The 24,043-nt window shown below is 33.4% G+C and overlaps 1 protein-coding gene across 2 annotated transcripts in view; it reads left to right on the top strand.

The window, feature by feature from the left end:
- The window catches only part of Rbp6 (RNA-binding protein 6), a 701,590-nt gene that overhangs the window by 256,087 nt on the left and 421,460 nt on the right, over positions 1-24,043 (top strand). For both annotated transcript variants that reach the window (XM_018462127.1, XM_018462129.1), the window contains exon 3: positions 22,090-22,171. In XM_018462127.1, coding sequence (XP_018317629.1) covers positions 22,090-22,171 — 82 coding nt within the window. The remainder of the gene's footprint in view (positions 1-22,089; positions 22,172-24,043) is intronic.

Below are 24,043 nucleotides of genomic sequence, written 5' to 3'. Positions count from 1 at the left end.
AACAATAGTGCGAAAAAATCCTATATAAAAATAGTATATAATATATTTACAGATTTGAGTATCTTGTATAAAGGGTAAATTACAAAACACGTCAATATGTATTCGATTTGGCGTTTTGTGTGGCACGTTTTATCGCCGCGATTTTATTCTCCTCTTTGTCCTCTGTCCGTCTCTTTTTTTTATTGGTTCGTTTACATCGTATGGATCGTCGAGTTCGATATCGCGACAATGGCCGATGCAGTATCCGAATGTGCAAGGTACATAGAGTGACGTATACGTTTAAGCGACAACGAACGCGCGGAAGGAAGGATGAATCGAGATAAAAGCGAAACGTGAAGAAATAGTTTTGTGATTAGATGAAAAAGCAGAGGGAAGGAGAGAAACTAAACCATCCGCTTGACTTTTGTTCTTCTTTCGAGGTCGAGAGAATGGTAAGCGAATAAAAAAGCAAAAATGTTCGAAAGGGGATAGCACTTGATCCGATTAAAAATGGCATTTGATAAATTTGCGCGGATGCAGGCAGTATTACGCCAGCCAGCTCGGGATAATTAAAACGTTACGAACGAGTTCGAGGACATAATTTTTCTCGCCCCTTTTTCGTATTCCGCTAATACGACCTACTTTTTCAATTAATTTTAAGTGAACTTTGTCAGAATTTATTGAAAGTTTAACTCAAAGACAATTTATATTGATAATTAAAAATTTTTTCATTTATAATTTCGTTGAAAGACTTATACGATGATCGTTTCTTGTGTACATATGCATATAATATCTGTACATACATATAGGTTTCTTAATTTTCAGATTAATTAAAAATATACAAAATGAATATAGAATCTATAGTTAAAAATTTTTATTTCGAGCTTATTTTTAATAATTTGAATGTTTAGTATCAAGTGGAAGATTGAGATGGCGAAAAAATAATAAATTCTAGAGGCATGAGTTAATACAATGAGATAAAGCATTCTATTGCGAAGCAATTTTTATCTTGAACATAATATTTTTTAATATTTACGTCTTTGTATTTTACTCAAAATAATATCTAACAGTCATTCTTTTAAGTTTTATAAGGAAAACTCATATTTCTAATTTTAAAAGTATTGAAGTTGATTTGTTATAATTGCAATGATCAGTATATGATATATAGTATTCTATCAATATATTTGACAATTATTAATATGTTTTATAATATCGTTTCATGTTATTACAGCTCAATTAATGTCGGGGACATAATTTTTCTTGGTTAATCGAAACTTTCTGCATAAAACTTTTGAAATTAAACTGGTCGATTAACTTCAAGTTTCTGGACGAAAGCGAATAATCCGCTTTAAAAAATTCTGCCACCGAATATATTTCGTCCGGATAGCAATGGCGGTTCGGACTTTCGAGAGCTCATTGACGAGCCCGTGGGCTTGTTCTATACCAGTGACGCGCATAGAAGTTTCAGAACAAACTTTCTAGCGGCGCTCGAAATGCAATCCCAGTAAAATTATTGACGCAAGAGTTTTTCGGAGGCAGTAAAAACGAAGAGAAATGAAAGAGAATATTCAATCAAATTTTTGTCAAAATAGACATTACAGATATCGCATCAGATATCGTATTAGTTAAAGAACTAGACAAAGCATAAAAAAAAGGGATCAAGAAGTTGTTTTATGCAGTTGTTTGATATTATTTATTTTTACTTTTTAATATGCTATAATCAGGACTGGGCATATTTTAAATACTTTTGAAATATAATATTTGAAATATAACGTAGATTTTGTATTTTGTATTTTGTATTTTAGGATCACATAAAAGTTTTGTATTTTAAAATTTTGTACTTCAAAAAGATTATTCAACATATTTTGTATTTCAAATATAATTTCAATCTATTTTGAAATACCAAAATAATCCTTGATAAAAATCCTTGACAATAATAGTAGATATTGAAGAAAAATTTTTGGTACTTGTAACTACATATTACTATAATTATGACTACTATAATATTAGCAATAATGACTATACGTATAGTGCTATTTCTATCAACTAATATTGTACATAGTTGACAATTGAACATGACTATATAATTGTAGTTATTCGAATTATTTTTATGTTATAATAATTTCAACCATTTTTATAGTTATAATAACTATAATTATAGTCGTTTTTAACTATATATATTGGTTGGTAGAACTATAAATACAGTTATTATTACTAATATTATATAGTAGTCATAATTATATAGTAATATGTAATTATAATTACAAATAGTAAAAATTTTTCTTTCTGTAGTAGCTTAAATTTTTAAAAGATTGAAAATATTTTGTATTTCAAACATTTTGGTGATGTACTTTGCTTAGCTACTTTAGTGATATATCTTGGATAATGAAACTCTGAAGTATACTATAATTTATGCCGCGCTGCAATTCCAATGTTAGCTACGTTGAACGAAATATTCGTAGGATTGTGGTTCACATAGAGAGGTCAAAGCCGTCCCCGCTTCTTCTCGCTCGGCTACGTCCTTTGTACGTTTGAGGTTTCATGGTTGATAAAAAGTACGGAGTAATGCAGAAGTAGACAGAGAGGAAGAGAATGGCAGAGAAGGAAGGAGAGTAGTTTAAGGGCTGGGTCGCGAGAAAACGTTTCGTGTGTTTCCTGTGCCGAGTCGGTCCGACGAGGTCAAACACTGACTAGCTTAGGTCCGCGGTGGACCGTGACTTTGTGGCTGTACAAGGGAGACGGCAAGAGGAAAAGCGAGAAAGAGACGAAAGTAACAAGACTTCCGAAGGCATTTCCATGCCGATCGGGAAGCGGATATCGGTACCATTGGATTGCACGTCATATACTGAAAAGTATATGACAGTCTTTCTAAAATTAGAGTTTCTCTCTCTAAGATTAAAGAAAAAAGATTGATAGAATTTTTTTTAATACAAATCTCTTTTGAAATATAGATGTATAGGATAAAGGTTTTGCGAAAATTGAGATGAAATATAGTGGACATTGTAATATTTAATTCAAAGATTAAAGAGTGTAGCAGAATATATATATATATATATATGTATGTATATGAAATTTGCCCTCATGCTAAATTAGACTTTCTATATGTCGATTAGATCTCTATGAAAGAAATATTTTCATCAAGTTTTAACCCCCTATCCTCACCATTACGAGAGTGGCAATTAAAAAAATATTTTTTATCGTAATTTTTTTCTTTTTTTCTATGATAATTTTTAATTTCCACTGTCGCAATGGTGAAGATAGGAAGTTAAAACTTCGTGAAAATATTTCATTCATGAAAACCTAACGATGTGTGTATGACAATCGATGTATGACAAGTGTAATTTGGCGTGAGGGCAAATTTCATATATATTATATATATATTCTGCTACACTCTTTGATTTAAGATTAGCGTCGAAAGAAGAGAAAAGAAAGGAAGAAGTGAAGAAAAATTTGTTCGAGATCAAATAATGGTAACGTGTTAAATAAAAGTGATATTAAAAATTTTTCTTTGTAATTTCTAAATTAATGTATTGATGAACGACTTTACAAATGGTTAAAGAAAAGACAAGCAAAGTTGCAGAAGCTAATGTAGGCAGTGGCTTGTATCGGTGCACATAGAGGAGGAACGAATGGTATATAAAGACGAGATCACAAGGATCAGAGTTGGCTCAAAGCTACACAGGGGTGGTTACATTGGGATGCACACCTCTGACTGCATTTGCGTGTTTCCAAGCGGTGTATAGCGAGAGAGACGGATGGCGGTTAGGTCACTGACGCGAGATACAGGCCGCTGGAACACGATTGTTGCATTATTCGGGGGCCGCAGCTTTCGAACTTGCGGCCAAGCTTGCGACCTCACCTTCGCAACGTAACCAGGACGAAAGAATTAATCTCTTGAATGCACCGCGGCCAATCCTAGCTTTCTGGTATTACAGCTTGTTCCTTTCTCTTGCCTGATATTCTTCTATAATATTCCTTTCTTTACAATCTTATCTTTAGCAACTCTCAAAAAGGAAGATAATCTTCTTTAGGAGTTAATATTGCTAAATAAGTTTCTTATATATATTTCAAAAGAAAATTGTATTAATATCGCCAATTGTATTTATTGTACCTTAATAATCGACTGAATTTAAATGTATGTATTTTTTATACATATTATAATTTTAATCTTTTTCGCAATAGTTTCGTTAATATTATTAAATTGCTTGTTAATTTAATTTCGGATACTATGTACTCCAGTTTTAGTTTAGGACGTTTCAAAATCGACAAGTCGGTGGCACGAATTTGCTTGAACTGGAAATTGTAAAATTCACACAAAAATATTATTAAGCACCCGTTTTGATTGAATATGGCGTTCTTCATTCACATTCGTATTGAACATTCTTCAGATTTTTACTTAATAGATATGTGTCATAATTTATAAATGATCTTGTTGTAAAATTATTTTTATAAATAAGCGTATAATGTATCTAAATTGCTTGAACAAATTAAATAGATACAATATTTAAAATTTTCGTTAAGAAGACATAGTCGTTTTATCGGAGATTATAAAAATCTCACGCTTGTTGCAGTTATTACAAAGAACTGTTTGAGTATACGGACGCTTTTGTTGTGGTCTCCTTTTTAACCCTCCAGCATCACTTTGTGCTTTGTAAAGCACAGTCGATATTACGTTTTCTTAAAATTTTTATTCAGATTTCAATATGTAAAAAATAAATGAAATATAGTTCTCAGTTTTTATTATAGTAAAAACTTATTGTTAAAGGTTTTAGAAGTATACAAGAATTTTTTTAGATTTTTATGTAGTTCGGAACCATAAAAAATATATGTTGTTTTCCTCAACGGTCTACAGTGTAAACTATGAATTACGATCAAAAATTTCGAGGTGGTGCTGGAGGGTTAACTCAAACGAATACACCGGTAAGTCGAAATGGAGGAAGTAGAAACGCTTCGAGTCGCATCGGCTTTCCTTGAAACGAGGTAGAGGCGGACACTCGCGTATATGCCGGAACTTCCACGGCCTCGACATTTCATTTCCGTCGATTGGACGGAAGTTTTTCTCTCTATACGAGCCAGGGTTAGTCTCGCGAAGTGAACGAACAGGAAGAAGAAAGCAAAAAAGAAATAGAAGACAGTGGAAAGCGAACAACGAAGATGATAACTACGATGACGATGGCGATAGTAATGTCGGTGACAACAATAGTGTATAAAAAAGCCAAGAGATTTAAAGAGTTTAATAGATTTGTGTATAAAAAAGCCAAGAGATTTAAGGAGTTTAAATACACGTTGGAAATTAAGATTCCCTATGTACGCAAATGTAAGACGAGTCACTTCCTTTTCTCTCTTTCGACTAACAATTTTCTTATCGAGTCGCAATAAGCTGTTGCTCGAGAAGTACATAATGTTTCAAGGAAGGAATAAGAAGTGGGGATAGTTCATTCGTCGCATTTAGTTGCTTTCTGCGATGCGCTTCCATAGCCGGATACTCTTACTTAGTTACTTCTCGAATCTTATATTATAAGAAACGTGACTAGCAGTTTGAAATTCAAAATAACTTTGCTTTCTTTTCATGATTATGTTGATCTCTTTTTGGATATTAGGAGCTTGTTTTTTCCATCGATTATTAGTAGCAAATAATTTCAACATTATTTAAAATTTAAAATATATTTTACATTTAAAACGTTTTAAAGATGATTTTAAATAAATTTCACTAATTATATGTATACATACAAAAACATATATACGATATTCGCATTCAGTAATAGGGAATTTTCGCAATACCGTTTATCCAGATAACGCTAAGGTCAGGTTATCTTCTTCTTAACAATTAATGAAGAAAAGGATAACGTGATTTTAGCGTTCACCGTATCTGGATTCACGTTGTTACAAAAACTCTCCAATAAACATAAAATTATGGATCAAATGGCGAGCGCGCGCAATTTTCCGAAAATACCATGTATAATATATAGGAAAAAGCGGCTTTGATATCATCATTATATAGATGTATACCTATAAATTTTGAACATTTAGTGATAATTATAAACTGCGAAAACGTTTGATTCGCAAGTAATTTTACATTTATAACGAGCCGAGCGCATATCGTTGTACAAAAGATTTGTTGGCTTTGACAACAAATCCACGCAATACCTTTAAGCTTTTATCGTTACGTTGGAAAAGGGATATCGGGGCTAATGGAGCAGATTGCATCAGGGCACCAAGCTGCGCCAAATTTAGCTCCACGGAATCCAGCTCAAACACGACCGAAATAAATAGTAATTACGAATCTTAATCGACGAATCCTATGTTATCAGTATTGAGAGTTTGGTGATATATGCTATAGAAAATAAGGATTGCAATTTTACTACTGGGAAAATGACTAATTGTTGTTTCAAATTTTATTTAAAAGAGAAGATTTTATTATAAAGTATATATATGATAAAAAAAAATAAAAAGCACTCTATATGCAAGTTTATTAAATCTAGGATTTATTATTTCATGTATATATGGATATGTATATCAAGTTTACATTTCATACTACATTTGAAGTATATCTATATACATAATAGAATAAAAAACACTATAACTTTAAAAAAAATTCTTGAATATATATAAATATTTTATAATCTTACGAGACCAAAGAATTAATCAGGTTGGCCGAGGAATATATTCTTACGGTCTCTCTCAATAGATGACAGAAGACCTCGAAACTCGTTACCTAACAATAAGTGCGCTTGGCATGATTTCGTTTATTTCTGCGACTAATAAATGTAGGCAAGTCCTTCGTGTAGTGACGTAGCACACTAAGACCGCCTCTAAGCTACTAATTATAAGCGATCTATGTTTGGACATCTTACCAATATACTTTGGCATTGATAGGAGATACGGTTACTTTAACTCTCATTAAAATACCTTCGAATTATCATGAACGCAATTATCCGACGTAATATAATATTAATGTTAATGATTTTAAATTTTATTTGGAAAATCTAAATTATCAAGTTTTATAAAATTGATCTTACATTCAATTTATATAGAGGAGAAGGTAGTGTTATGGCCAGGGTATATATATTGTGAGCTCCCTTAATATCTCCGCTTTATATAGCGAATCCTAATGACTACTTATGGAATTATTTGTTCAGTAGCTCTCCGTTATACCATGATGCTAATATACCAATACTCAATAGTCAACACTTATTATAACGCATTTTTACTTTCAAGTATTTCGAAACGTTTCTGAGGTACATTTTAGCATTTAATTACATTTACTTCCCCTTATTTTTCTTAAACTTGAGCGTATCATCACATAAATATATATATTTTTGAATTTGTGTTATTTGTTATTTAACATTTTATTCGACTGTATATATTTTGGGTTATGCAAATTTAAACAATAGCATGGCATTTTGCTAATGTGACCCTCTATGGATATTGATTACTCACGACCTCTGTTTTGAGGTTTTCATATCAAAATAATTATTTAATAATCGATTGTGTACTTTACTGTTAAGCTGTAGTTCATATTACATATACTATTTTTAGTACTGAGCAGTTTATATGCAGAAGTTATGTGAATGTATGTACATCATTTATATACATTTAAAATGTCTTACTTTTTTGTTAATTTTGTAATCAAATATTGTCTTCTAAACAAAATTAATATTTTAAGGCTATTTTTATGGAAGACCACGTTACTACCCATTTTTTTCTTCGAGTCATTATGCAATGTCGCTACATTTTTATGATATCCTAAGTAATAAATATTTCGTAACTTTGAATCCAGAATCGATTCAACAACATTTTAACGAATGTAATTGTCAAGTTTTAAATATTGACTATTAACAAAATTATTGTGTAAAATGTAACTGGGATGTCATAATACTGCCTTTTCTCTCTCTCTCTCTCTATATATATATATACATACATATATATATATATATACAGGGTATAATATCAATGTATAAATATAATACCAAATAGCTAACATAATTAAAGTATAGGATAAATCATTCCTAAGAAAATGAAAAAATAATTTACTTTATATTATTTTTATAACATTATTCTAAATAAGAGTCAACCATAAAATTTTGATATGTTTTTTTACTCTGCGAAGATTATTTTATTAATATTTTAAAAATAATTACGATTAGTCTATTTTTGTTACACCTAGTCTTTTATAATAAGCTGTAAAAAGTTAGCATTCTATTTTTTAAACTTCGGTAAAATTAATAGAGTTCTGGCTCTTCTTCAAATGGTTTCAGATTTCTTGACACAATGAAAAACAATTCAATATTTAAATGTAAGTTAAAGAACTGATCATTAAATATTGAATTGTTTTACATAATTTTGCATTCTAGAAATTTCGTGAAAAAAGAAAATAAATAGTCTGAAGGCAAATAAAGAAGAGAAATATAATAATAATTTCATATGTATGAAATTATATCTCGTCTAACGGGTTAAAATATTAGTCACTTTGGCGTCTCGTACATTTTCGCACGGTTTGCTCGGACATTTGTAGCTATAAGACGTGATACAGTTTGACGTCATCAATATTGAATTCAACAGACCAGGGTTAACGGAGGTTAACTCGCCTGTCTACGCACGAGTTCCCATCTTTCTGCTTTCTACTCTTCCTCGTCGTAACAACGACGTTGCGATTGCGCGCTTAGTCTTCGATAATAAATCGCAATCTATTTCATCGCGTATCTCGCTCGTCTGCGTCGTAATTTAAAAGCGCAGTTTCCATTATTTGTCAGTAGGCAGGTGAATTACGTACAAATATACGCGATGTCCATAAAGTCTGTCTCCAGATAACAGAGTATCACAAGTGGGGATTCTCTTTGAACAAACAGAATTACACCGCGAATATACTTTCTACCTGTAAACTATCGATTGCCTTTTGTCGAAAGCACGATGAGTTTCAGCGGTAATATACAGCTTCCTTTATTCGAATTTTCTTATTTTAAGCTGGATAGAAGTGTAAACGTAGAAAGTCGATTGGCGCCGAACTTTTTCGATGAGTATTGCTATAGAAATCGAAGCGAAAGGCGGGATCGTATTGAGCCGTTTAGTTTTAAAGTAGCGCAACTCACAAGTTTGAAAAATGCTCACATCGATTTGTATTTGTACGCTACTTGAATTTATCGCGTTTCGAACTTTTATTTACGCCACTTTGAAAGCAAACAGCTCAATCAGTCGATTTCAATGCGTCAAAGAATCCGCAGTCGACGGGAAAAACTTTATACTATGATAATCAAAATTAAATAAAGAATATAATATTATAATAATGAGTAGGTGTATATCAAGTTAATACTGAATGAAAGCATAAGTTAAAAAAACAAATGTGTGTGGATATGAGAATTAAAGACGAGAGAAGGTACTGTCTCTTAACTAGATAGATGAATGCTTCATGATCACCGCGTGCGTCTCTCCATTAAGTATTCGCAGCATTTATTAGAACGCCCTACATTCTGCGCTGACAAATGGGAGGCCAAAGCAAACCAACTAGAACCGGCTTTGTAAGGCTTGAATGCGATTTTATGCGAGCGTTGTACGTAACGCATAACTGTAGAGTCATGTCCGATATTTATACCTCCATCGTGTGTTTTGCGATCACTTTTGCGCGTTTCTTCGGCGAACGAAACGGATATCTCTTGTCAGTGGAAGGGAAGAAAGGGTTGAACTCGCCGTCGACCAAGGCGTACGCCACTGAAATCGGATTAAGAAATCGAGCTAGATATTGCATTTTTGATCGGGTTCCGCCGGTTCGTAACCGACCGGGGTTTCCTATTGGGCTGAATTATTAAATTCAATTTTTCGAGTACTGAGAGATTTGAATTATTAAGGCGGCCTTGGCACGAAGACTTTCTTTGCAATCGTGACCGTCTGTCTGTCTTTTCCTCCTTTCTTTCTTCCATATCTGGCATCATACTTTTTTTACAGTTTGAGGAAACAGAATATAATGTTTTGTAACTATTATTTATTTGCTTATCCGTTTGGCTTGTATTATTTAAATATTTACTAATTTAATTAACTAGTATTTTTAAATTTATTACTATTACTATATATGTTCAGTTTTATAATATAAATATCGCATCAAGTACATCGAAATATTACACACTTCGTTTCTCCTTCTTTCTCTTTCATTCTCTTAACGTTTCTTTCTCATTTATCCTTTAAACTCACTATTCACTACTTCTCTTCCATTTTCTGCTTGGCGATTTTGAAATGATTTGGTACGATATGTTGTCGAAAACGAAATCACGATTTAATACGAAATCTGACAGCGTACAAGCCGATGGCCGATGGATTAAAAATTTAAAAGATCAGACACGATCATGAGAAGGCGCTTGTTGGATTTCTGATTACTTCGCTATTGATAATCGATCCGGCAAGAAGGATGGAGAATCTTTAAAGAAATAAAATCTTTTTAAAAGAAGAAAGATCTTTTTAAAAAGAACTTTTACGGGATTGCATCAAAATAAATACAATACCGAATGTTCTTTGCGAAAATTTTGTCTCTTTTTGGACAACGTTGCGCGTTATCGTTAAAGTCAGATTAGAAATTCCAATTGCTCTGCATGTATTCCCGGAACCTATCGTAACTAAGGGTTTCAGAATGCAAAGAAGGAGACTTTATTCTTCAGTTAAGTGATTTTATCTTAACTGAAAGGTAATTTAAGCTTTTCTCTCTTAGTTGTCGAAACATTAATTTCGAAAATAGGAAAGCTGGGCTAAACAACATAACGTTTAATCAATCAACTTGAATGTTTAGTTTTAAGATATTCATTTAAATAGCTGATTAGATAAAATATTCCTCAAATAAAATTTGGATTTAAATAGAGGAAATTTTTCGATATATATATTTATATCTATAAAGTTTAACTTGTAAAAAGTCACTTCCAGTCGTTTATAACTCAAGAATCATATTGTTATATAAACTTTTAGTTATGTAATCTTTTAACCGTTTACCTATCCACATAGTTGTTCTGTAACATTAATTCACATTAATTCATTTGATTGATATTTTAAATCCAATGTTTTACTTTTCTTTTTAAGATAAAAAGATAAAGATTTTCATATTTCACTCATAGCGTTTTAATGTGTCAAAATATTACTTCTTCGTATGTATCAAATTATTCGATATTTTTATGGAAAGAATTAATAGAGTAAATCGACGGGGAATTGAATTATTTCCGAACGTAGCGATGTTGGCAAAAAATAAATCGATGTAGACCGGAGTTGCTATCAGAAAGTGGACGCAATTCTTGGTAGCGCCCAGCTGTGAGACAAACGAACGGAAGGGAATCGGCGATCAGACGATCTAGGGGAGGTGGGAAATGGAGTCTGGGAAGGGAGAATCTTCACCGGCTAGTTTTCCGCGCGATTTACCGCGAGAAACCTGAGAAAGGATTGAGGGCCCGAGATTGGAAGGAGTTGAGCGACGCGGAAGTGAAAGCCGAAGTGGATCGGGACGAGACAGAACCGAAAACGAAAAAGCTTGCAGCGGGAGCTTCTTAAGTGGGCAGCACTAGTTGCAAAGGCTCAGGTACACGGGCCTGGAGCGGGAAAGAGAAAGATTGGACAGCGACAGATGGAGAAATAGGTGGAGGCAGTATAAGAAAGATGTGGAACAGTGGCTTAGCGATAGATATTATCGTATGAGAATCTCTCATCGGGTCCGATAGTTCGAACGCGCGGATGTGGAATAAAGCTCATCAGGGATTCAGTCCGCAATCCGCATTCGATGAATTAAAGATGTCACTGGGAGTAACAAGAATGGAACTCTGTCTCGTTTCTCCTCTGGCTCGCTCTTCCTGCACTCTTCAAAGCTTCTTCGAGTCGTTGCATCGTCGATTTCCCGATCTCGCGGAGTCGTTCCGGCGCTTATCCGTCTTATTACGAATAGAATTAACCTTCGCTAGGCAGCGGTCAGATATTATTGATCCTAAAGTCGAACAGCAGAGTTTTATGAGAAAAGGAGATATTTAACCACATTGAAAAGAGTCTGGTAGTAGTTACCAAGTGTTGAGTGAAATAATGCAAATCAAATGTTCTGTTAATAATATAATCAAAAATAATTTTATTTTTCTAAATATTTAGCAAATATTACCGAACATAATAATATAATCAACCATTTGGTTGCGGTTGTATTATTATGTTTAATAATATGTACTGAAACTGTTACCAGAAATTTTTTTCAGTACCGAGTATGTGATGTATATTACTTGTCGTAAATATTTGATGTTTTATATCAAATATTAGAAATAAAGTTTTAAAAGAAGAACATATTTATATATTTATGGACTATCTTAAAATTTATTTAAAGGATACATTTATTTTACTTATTTTTATACAAACATTTTGTAACTGAAAGATAAAGTAGTCTTACATATGACAGTAACATGAAACATCTACATGACATGACAGGTGTATTAAGACAATGGTTTCATCAAGTTGCGACAAGATTCTCATATCGATACTGTCTTCAGCCATAAATCTGAAACTCAGATTTCTCTTTGTACACCCTCGCCTATTTTATCCTGAATGTTGCGAGTGCTATTTGTTAACTTAATCACCGTCGGCCATAAGCTTGTCGCTAGGCTTGATCAAAACTCCCAGCGACATAAAATAAAGATCAAGAGAGGCGGAAGCGGGAGTATTTTCAAGAACGGGGGAGTGCCATCAAGAAAATCAGTCGCGGTCAGCGAAAGTACAGCAAAGTGTCAGCAGAAAAGCGAGGCGACAAAGAGCCTGAGTAGGTCTTGTAGAGGGAAGGGAAGAGGGAAGGAACTATGGAAGGGTAGCTCGAAGAAGGACGAAGAAAGAGGGTAGTAAGAGTAGTTGTACCTGCGTGGTTGCCATCATTAGGATGGTGGGCCATAGCTGCAATGCGGGCGCCCATACTATCGAGTGGATGGAAGAGGGGCGGAGTACTGTGCGCCTGCCGGGTGCCTACTATGCACCAACTATACATTCTCTTTCTCTGTCTCCTTCCCTCTCCCCTCTCTCTCTCTCTCTCTCTCTCTCTCTCTCTCGTTTCGTCGCTTTCTCACTCTATCGCTCTCTCGTTATGTGCATCTATCTCACTATGCATCAACTACAGCACTATCGCGAATCCTGGAAGCGGGGTTGGCTAGCAGCCAGGTAGGCTCCAGGTTCTGTCGACCTTCTTACGTCTCGCCCTTGCTCTATGCGCGTAGACAATCAACCCACTGTCTATTACCACCCTCTTCGTGGCACCCGTTACTTTGCTATGCCGCGATTCGAGTTGATCCTTTATAATCTGAGAAATAAATATTTTTCATTTATATATATATAAATTTGTCAAAATTAAATTACTTGCATTTGCAATAATAAGAAAATTAAGATTAATGCGATTTATTGAAGCTTTTCATTATGTGAAAAAATATATAATCGGTCTAATAAAGTATAATCGACTAATTTTATATGATCACTTTATTGTTTTAATTTGTATCGTTATTTGACATCATTATCGCAAATCTATAGCAAATTATATATATATATATAGTAACAATTCTTGCGTACGTATAATATTTTGGTACATATTCTTTGATGTTCACGTAATATTAATCTAATATTTGAGTATGATACTTAAGTTGAGTTATTAATGATGTACGAGATCAGTCGTCCAAACGAAAGAAAAAAGTTTCCGATTTGTCCCCAAAAAGAATAGCAATTTGGAATTGGTTCCCTCTCTACCAAGATGTACGTTCGATTCCCTCGCGGCTCGTCCGATCGGCACGCTACGATTCCAGCCGGACCCAAGTGTACGCTTACGTTACCGTTAATGGCTCGTTGCTGTGCAAGAAGACAGTCACGACGGATAGACGGCACGATCTTTTTGGAACGCTGGTACGTTCGCCAAAATAGACACCGGCACGCGAGAGCAACTCGAAGTAGGAGACGCAGCGTTCCGGTCCGCGGCGTCTTGTCCCCCGAGAACGTGGGGACGGGAAAATTTCATGTAGCAGCCAACACGATATTTATTTATTTACTCGATGTGCATAACGCTGCATCGTACGATTGTTGCTCTGACGAGGAGTTTGTTGAACCTGATCTCAAATGCGGAAGGTCGTGGAAATTTGACCGTCACATACGCCATTCATTAGACTCCTCTCCATGCGATAATTAATATAGTTACATTGAATATTAATAGTATTACTAATGGGAAATTTACCATTCTGACGCTAGACTGATAATAGTATTGATCGATAATTACGATATTTTGAAGCTTAATGATATTAATGGCAGTTTAAGGCTTATTTGATGAATGAAAAATTCATTCTATTGACTCGCTAATGGGACTTCAATTGGTTATATTTCCCTTGTTTAATGTAATAAATTCATCATGTTTAATCTTTACTTATTGTTAGGACAATTAAACAATTACTGAACGTGTGACTATTATGTTGATCTATTATCAAAAATCATATTACTCATACAATACGCATTAGTAAAAATAATAATAATAATATAATATATCCCCCATAAAAATTTCTATAATATTAGAAATTGACATTTGTTGAGTTTTTTTTAGCGTCGATAGTTTGAAAAGGAAGTGTCGAATTAAAATATTGATATAAATTTATTTTAATGATATATCAACAGCATTAGTAATAATAACATCTACTGACATTTTATATATATATATATATTCATATATCATTAATAATATTCAATATATACTGTCATGTGTCTTAATATAACGTTTGAAATTTTAACTGCCATTTGCAATGTTTATTCGATAATTCATGCAAAGACGTATTTATGTGCATCTGCGTAACGTCTTTGACAGCACCGCTGTGTCACATTTATCGATGGTGCGCGTGAGCTTCGTATTTACGGATAGGTCGCTGAGTATTCGTCACTAATTTTGGTACGCTCGAGTACAGAAATAGAGATTTATTATTGAGCATGAGTTTCATGTTTTTTTAGAGGTAACTTATATGACTTGTGCATGAAGAATGAAAATAGCGGATATTATTTGCTATATTTTATATTACTTTTAATGATTAAGAAAAGGGGAATAACCTGAATTAATTTGGAGTGAGTGACTTTATTAGGGAGTTTTTGCAATAACGTGAATCCAGATACAGTGAATGCTAAAGTCATGTTATCCTTTTCTTAATTAGTTATTAAGAAGAAAATAACCTGACCTTAGTATTCATCGTATCTAAATAAACAGTGTTGCAAAAACTCCCTATTATTAAACCGATCGACGAATTGTTTAAATCCGATCGAGTGACATGGAAGTGTAAGTAATGTTTTAACTAATCTATTTTAAAAATTTGTCTGTGTCTTTAGCGTGATATTACATTGATAATATTTAACTTCTCTTTTCGATATACTATAAAAAATCGCTATTGATATACATATCGATTTTAGAGTTATTATTTCATAGCTTTAGTCAAATAATTTTTTTTATGTTATCTAACTTTAGAAAGAATTTTTAAGCTTAAAAATAGCTATGTGTTATTTGTTAATATATTTTATAGCTGCAGGTGATTCATTGCCTTTTCTTATCGATCTGTTAAAATTGTTCTAACGTGAGAAACTTTTTCTATTTTTAATCTCATGTTTGGAAAAGTTGCTATCCTTCAAAATGTCCTTGTGTTGTACGTCTTTGCATATTACGTCTTTAGTTTTTATTGCAATAATGTTGTACAATTAAAAACCATCAAGTCTCACATGCTCTTATTATTAGCTGCTATTATTATTAATAGCAGCTAATAATATCGGTTACGTTCCAAGGAATAGCAAGAATCCCGTTATACGTGATTATGATATATCAAATTAGAATTCTTTTTGCCTCGACGTGTCGGTGTCGCTATAACAACAAAACGATGCGCGAGTATCATGACCCGTTGCCGAAGATGTGACATCCTTGGTGACAGGAATCTCATCCCGTGGATAATAGAGAGCGAAGATTCCTCTTTTTGCCTCGGAGGTATCACGACGTCATTAATATAGCCATGAGACGCACGCTAGAGACTCTATCTCTCGCCCGTTCGTTTCTGCCTGCCGGGAGCAGGCGCGCAGTAACTTCGCGTTTATTCAAATGATGCTTTAGGTTGAGCCTTGAGCGTCCTTTGGCGAAGGATAAGTAATCCTGGCAGATTCGCGAGAGGCGTAACTCGAGGAAGAAGCGAAGAAAGAAGTGCGGCTGGAGATCGGAAAGGGAAGGAGGAGAGGTACGTTCGAGGGTCAGGGATAAGATAGCAGGAGGAAGGGGAGAGAGAGAGAGAGAAATGGGAAGACTGGGAAGACGGGATGGGAGCGGGAAGGAAGATAGAGAAGACGAAGAGACGAGGAGGAAGAGGCGGACAAGGCCATTCGTTTCAATGAACGGCTCTCTGGAATGGGAGAGAACCGCCCCTTCACCTCTCTCATCCTGTATCCTCCCTGGCTCCTGGGGGATCCGGGAGATAGGATAGGATAGAACTCGGTATATAGGACTTTATGCGAGTCTTCTCTGAATAGAAAAACACTCGAGCAGAGGCTAGCGTGCACCATGCTTGCCTTGCCCCTCTTCCAGTAGCGTCTCCTGCTACCTCTTCAGCCTCCTGGCATCTCTTTCGAGATTCCTCTCTAGCGTTGAATCTCATTTGAATGGAGCCCGCCACCTCGCCGTCTCTTCTTCCGCCATTGACTACTGCGTGGATAGTCGGTTCTGCAGCTTCCTCATGGTACGAGGACCAATATGCTCGAAGCATGATGCAGCATGATGTGAGACGAAAAGTCTGGAGAGAGAATGAAGAGGACTAAAACGAGTAAGGATTGCATCAACATCCGCGGATTTGAAAGTAAGGAAGAAGTTCCAGATTAGCTCCGCTCTTTGGACAATTCTTTGAAAGCTATTGAGATTTCCAGCACCTCGATCTGTTCAGAATTATATATATTGGTGAAACTTTCAACCAAAAAAGTTTAACCGATAGTTTCAACCAAGTCTGCTATTAAGTTAAAAGATTTAACATAATTTAAATACAAACGATAATTTAAATACAAAGTTACCGATTCTGTATATACTAAAATGGTTTATTATCAATTGTTTTTCCGAAACTAACAATATATGAATCTTTTTCGAAGGATTACCAATTAACTAATATCATAAAATATGGAAATCTAGTGTAGAGATGAATTTAGAATCACTCTTAAACTATATTTTCATGAATATATTAAACATAAACATGTAATGTATCTGGATCTCTTTAAATCTGAAATACGTATTTTATATTTGTGAAAACGTGATATAAACGTATTATATAGGAACAACTGCATTTTACGTTAAAATGTATAAAACGTAAGTTTGCAAACTCGGCAGAGACGCAGCATTCTTTTGCCGAAGAAAACTGTGGTTGGCACATTACCAATGCAAAACGCAATACAATGTATGCCACTTCGGCAAATTCACCGCTCGTAAACTCTTTAATGTTCTGTAATTTCTTCCTCTATTCCAAATAGAACTTTAAATTTCGCTGTGTCATAAAAAAATATATATATACAATTGAAAATATAATATTTATTTATTATTTACATATATTAGAGACTATTAACCTTCAATTATATGAGTGGGTCATTTGGACTCGGTGAAAATTTTAGTCTGCCGCTTTTTTTGTACGGTTAATATTGCAGAGCTGAAGTGAGGAAGTAAAAAAAGCTTGAAATCTTTCTCTGTAGATTGCTATTGTTTCGTTATTATCTTGACGCTAATCGTGATGCAATAAAAGTTTGGCTTGGGTAACTTGGACCCGTCAAATGTAAATTCGACAGATTTTTGCCGAAAGTGAGAATTCGTTTTTAGTGTTGTATTCAAGTATATGTGTTGTCTTCTTATAATTAAAACATATATTCATTATTAAAAAAAGCATTTTTGTGCAAGAGAGGCGTCTTGATGAAAGCTTTATTTTCTCGGAGTTATAAAATTGTGAGTAAATAATGTCGAAATCATTATATATTTAATATAAAATACTTTCATTGCATTTTTTTTTTTTAAAAGAAAATACTCGACTTATCTCCTATATTATTTTTCCGAGCATGTATAAAAATGCTCCCACTTCAGTCGTACAAATAATTATATTTTTTGGAATGAATAAATATAATCTATTTATTTTCTTTCACGTTTTCTTTTTTTCAAAACACTACTTATTTTTATCTGTATCTTTTTTTATCATAAAGATATGATTTTTTGAAAAAGAAAACTGATTATTGCATTCTTTTCACAAATTGTTCTTTAATATTTTTTGGCATAATTTTTTCAATTATTATCAAAACCTTTTTATGTATTGATATCTCGATTCTATACATTCTAGCACTTCATTAAAAAAAATATTTTCCATTGATATTTGTGATAATTGCAGAGCCAGTCAAAAACGCCGTAGATGACTTGAATCCAGACATGTAAATTAAGACTCTATAACGAGACTATAGTTGAGAGTTAAAGGATATACTATAAGCTTTACATGTACTAAGAAATGTAATTTGTCCTTTTCTGTTTATTCTATTTGTACAATACTTAGTTAATCAACCTACTGTTACTATAACAGTGAACTGTAGTCTTTGCGTTTTTAACACTATAAATTACTGCATTCTTGAGAGAAGAGTTAAAGAAAGTTACAAGTAAACATTCCATTTCCCTCGAGCACTTCTTCATTCCAAGCCGACAACGTATCGCTCCAGCTTCCGTTTGTTGCCATTCGGAGCAGGGAAGAGTTCGGGACTGAGAAAGCTAGTCGCGTCACCGGCAAAGGGCCAAGACACGAGCGGCTATCTTTTGAGCGACTGGAATGGCTGAAATGAGAATGCGAAACGATCGAAGGCCGCGCGTGAAAAATAAGTTGTGCCGGAGAACAATTAAGGAAATGACAGCCGTAAATTTTGGCGAATCGCGGCCGCGTTTTAAGGGCGTCTTTTCGCGAGAACGACGAAATTGCTTCCATCAATCCGAGCGCCGCGCCGGGACAAATTAAAGAAGAATCGGCAAGCCTGTTCAATAGAAACAAGGGTATACTCCCTCTTTTAGCGACATTTTTGTTGTAAAGTGTCGTTTTAATGGGTTTTACAAATGTTCTATTGTGAAAAGATCTATGTGAAAACAAAAAGTATATTTTTAAAAACCTACATTTTAATAGGGTTGATAAGATAAAGAATAACATCTGTTTAATAATAAAATATAAAACACCGCGTGTTGTGTGTGTTAATTAAATTTCTTAAATTTCTTAATATTATTTAAATTTGATAATTATTGATAATATTATATCATTTTACAAATTTGTAGTTTCCTAAATCAGTTTCATTTATATTTTTTTCTTTTCTATTTTTTCATAATGCGGTTTTAAATATAAAATCGGGATGCAGCGTAAACCGGCATACGTGTCTGTAAGATAGATCATAAGTTAACTTTATAGTGTTGCGTTATAGTGTATAGTTCTATTGGAGCTGAAGGAAAATATGTATTAATGAAAAACTCTAAAAAAAGAAACTGTTGTGTTACACTGTTTGCGTCTTGCAGAACAGTATAAAGTATGTATATAAATTCTTTTTCGTCAGTTACGGTGGTATATACATGTATGAACGAAGAACGTTTTATATAGAAGTGAAAAGCTTTTAGAAAATCTTATATATATTCACTTGTAAGTGTTTTGTACAGATAACCCCTGTAAAAGAAAAAGAAATAAATATATGGCATTACAACCTATGTCAGTTTTGGAGCCCATTTTGCCAGACGTTCATTGTTTATTTTACGGAAAAGTTAATTATGCCAAAACAAATATTATAAAAACTGCTATATTGTCTGATAGACATTTTCTAGCCGTATTTACGTTTCTAAAGTTTTATTTTTAGCTTTTGTTTAGGAAACATTATTCCAAAATATAATAATATGTTAGTATCGATGACCTTCCTCTTTATAATTATTAAAGAATTTATTAGCCTTTCCTTTGTATTTAATAAGAATTTTAAATGGGGAAAACGCAATTGGTCATTTTGCTCTTTGCGTACGAATTTCCAAGATTTGAACAATACCTACCTGCAAACTCAAAGGTCTGGTTTTTTGTCCTTTAAAAAAGTTCTTTGAATTAAATGCAAATTACAAATCCATTAAGAAGCAATTCAACAGCATGCTTCGATAATGCCCTTTTTTATTAACAAAATCTTATTTTCAAGAGGGATGATGGCGTAATAAACGGCAACGTCAATGTCTCTGGTCTAGCCTAATTGTCTTTTAAATGTTTCGTCATGAAACGAACATTAGCCAGCGTGGGGTTGATAATAGGTTCTCGCTGTATCGCTTCCTTAAGAATTCCGACTTGGTGCCACTAATTAACAGTGGAGGGGCCGGGTGTAATTTATGCGCGGGGCTCGTTACCAAACAGGTGGTGCCCGGTGGCTAATGACCTGGAGATACCAATAATTCATTGATTAATGCCGTGCGCTGAATTTGCAAGTCCAGTTATCTCGTATTTTCCGCACCCCGGCAATAATAATTATCAAACACTCCAAGCTTTCGATTGTAGTCATTCATTCGCTCGTATTTTGCACGGAAAATAGTAATAATTAAGATTTATACTTCTATTTAATACAGGCAACTGTTCTTACCAATTTGATATCTTTTATCTCTTATTTCATATTCTTTGAACGGTATATCTTTATTGCATTTTTATTATTTTGACAGATATACAGTTTTATATATTTTTTATAACGTTTTAATTTTCAATATTTGGTATCATTTTAACTTAAGCTTTTAATTATATTTTCATGAATTGAAAAGTTGTTATATTAATTAAAAAAGAATTGTATTTGTGTTATATAAAGAATAATAATATAAAATAAGTTTTTTTCGGAAGTTTCAAGTTATTAAAAATGCACTAATATGAAAAAACAAAAGTTTACACATTTATTTTTGTTGCAGCGTATCGTAAAATCGTCTTGTAGATTTATTAAAGTTCATCTGCGATCGCATAGACAAGTAACCGCTGAACATTACGAAGTCTTTAAAGTGGACTGGATGAAACAGCGTATAATTAGATAAGGTGTAAGACGTATTTGGAGCGTGGCCATGCTGGCCCGCTGCCAGTGTTCAGCTTTTCGCTATAAACCTACGAAAAGGGTCAAGGGGGTGTCCCTGGTGGAGAGAAGCGAGGAAGCTCTACATTGGTTACATCGGTCGCATTGATCGTATGGCACGTGCGCGATTGGATAATTTCTTAGCCAACTAAAAAGTAAAAAGGGAAGAGACACTAGGTGTAATTTTTTTTGTTGCTCACTGTGTAAAAAAAGATATCAGTGCTCTAATTTCCGGCTTTGTTTGCTAATTATACTATAGTCCACAGATTTGTCTTCGTATATCTTTGTGATGCATGCATCTTTTTTTATGATACTTTTATTTGAGTAATTTGTTTCACGATGTTATTTTTCTGGTAAAAAAATTGGCTAGAATAAATGATAAAGAATAAAAACAGTTATTTTTATTTATTAATAGTTATAACTCTAACTTAATTATTATTGGTATTTTTTTTATTTTTATTGTACATTATACAAAATTAATTTTATTACTATCTATTTGCTTAACGGAAAACAGTCGTTGGGCAAATTCGTCATAGCAGGTGCACAATGTGTAGAATTAGCTACCATCAAAGCTAGATTGTGTTAAGCTAAAGCTTTACTTTGGACGCACGCACCGCGTTTATCAGGCTACGAGGATTACTCCGAAGTGTCGACTCGTGTTGTTATCTACTAATTCCAATTAGCGTCAGTGATCTTCTGTGTTACCTTCAGCTCTAACTTTGGTTGACATATGTCTATGCGAAGGGATAATTTGGATTTCCGTCGCGATGCCACATTATGCCTGACATATATTTGCGTACAAATAAACACTTTTATAAAAAAAAAAGGCGAATGTGTATTATGTCTTTTTTTTATGAAATGAAAATGATGATTTTTGGAATGAGAATGATATAATTCTATATTTTATATTATGATAAGAGAAATATAACACTGAAATATATATTTTAACAGTCTTATATGTCGTTGAAAACACTTATACAATAATTTCCTATTGTGCAAAAAAATAATCAAGTGGTTTTATTGTTTCAGAGAGCCTCAGGGAGTATTTCACCAAGTACGGAGACATTACAGAGGTTATGGTTATGAAAGATCCCACCACACGACGATCAAGGTAAGTAATGTAAGATATGCATGCACATTGTATATGAGAGGACTACATTACCTTATATTTATTTTTTTTTTTATTAACTTTGATAGATTTTTTATTATTTTTATTTTTTGATTGTTTGTCTAAAAATTGAAAGATTTATATATTTCTTACAAATATTGATTAACATCTATTAGAAAATATGTTAGGTACATCTTCACATATGAATAATCTGATATACATTCAAATGTGCTCGTAAAATTTCATAACGTCACAGCCATGTGTCACTCTTCCGAAAATTTTCATTATACTGTTTATTTTGGTCATTGAGCGCCGAAAATGTGAATATGACTGACGTGCGAAGGTTTTGCTAAAAATAAGTATATATTGATCGGTAGACTATGAACCTGATCTCTATATTTTTCTTGTTTTGTTCTTATCGCTTTATTCACAAAGGAAATGAAAGAAAATTACAACAAATAATATTTATAGCAGGGAAACTAATAACTGTATAAAAATTAACAATATTTCTAAACTATGATGAGATAATCTTAAGAGAGAGTGATGTAGATTATTTTTAATAACATGATAATAGTAATAATAATTACGATGCAATAATTTTTAATAATAATTTTTCGAAAGAAATGTGTTTAAACAAAATTATGCAACCTAAAATGTTATATGTGGAGTAACTAATGTGTTGCGAAGATACTTATAGTAGCGTTTTTGACTCGTTGCAAAATTAATTCACTGCGTTGTTCACATCACGAGGACTAATGCGCAGTATAATGCAATGATATATAGCGTGCTGCGAAAATCGAGTTTCGGGTCGAGTGTCGCTGTTAAGCAGAAAACAGAGTAACACCGAAGCGGATGGTAAATGCCAGAGCACACCAGCATCAGAGTAATTACCGGTTTTTAAGTGGAGGAAACGAGGGGCGAGTCCGACGACGAGGGTCGAAAGAAGAGGGACTGGTAGGAGGGTCGAAGGGGTGCGTCCAGCCGTTATATACAGCGTACCCTCGTGTGAAAGGGAAGCGCGTGCGTCTTATCGCCTACCGAATATAAAGCCGATATTTTATTATTGTAAGATCGACACAGAGCGTGACTTGTCAGTGCGTAACTGCAGGTATCATTATTGAAACATAATGTAAAGGCATTTTAAACGTATATGTAAATAATGAAGTCCCTACGATTATTCGGTATAATGGTTTCAGTATTTTCTATTTTATTGCTTTAATCTTGATTTCCATTTATCTAGATATGAATGAGTTGTACAGCGACAGATACAACTCAAATGCATAAAACTTGCTTATACACTTATGAATACTTCAGAAATAATACTTATACATTAGATAATTATTCAGAAATATAGAAATGATTAATGTATATTGTAATTGTAAATAAAGTAGCAAAGATTCATTAATAGATAGAACAGCGCGCGCGTTACCGTAAAAAGTTCTCCTTTTTACAATATTATATAATAGAAGTACAATCAATAGAATGTAAATCTAAAAAATATATATATAACACGTGTAAAGATTATTTCTCTCTCAATTATATACATTTTATTTTAATTAAACTTTCTTCTGAAATATTTTTCTATTTGCAACTTTGAATCATGAATTTTTCTACTTTATAATCTTTCTTTCTGTAGACTTTTCATATTTATCTCTTTATTTCTAGCTCTTCTATACATAATTATATTTTACCTATTCAATCTCTTTTTAATTTTAAATTTTATGAATTTCATAGTGCACAGTCCTATTATATATTCAAGTCCTTAATATCCGCCATTATCAACACTGAAGTCTTTACATTATAAAAGCGTGCCGTCAAAACGTTTGTGCAACGATAATCGCAGTCGAATTGTCGCTGTTTAAATTGCCGTTTCTG

The sequence above is a fragment of the Mycetomoellerius zeteki genome, unplaced genomic scaffold (assembly GCF_001594055.1).
Source record: "Mycetomoellerius zeteki isolate Tzet28-1 unplaced genomic scaffold, Tzet1.0 scaffold135, whole genome shotgun sequence".
NCBI lineage: Eukaryota > Metazoa > Arthropoda > Insecta > Hymenoptera > Formicidae > Mycetomoellerius > Mycetomoellerius zeteki.
Note: the sequence above shows the minus strand (reverse complement) of the source record. Positions and strands in the feature narration are given on the sequence as shown.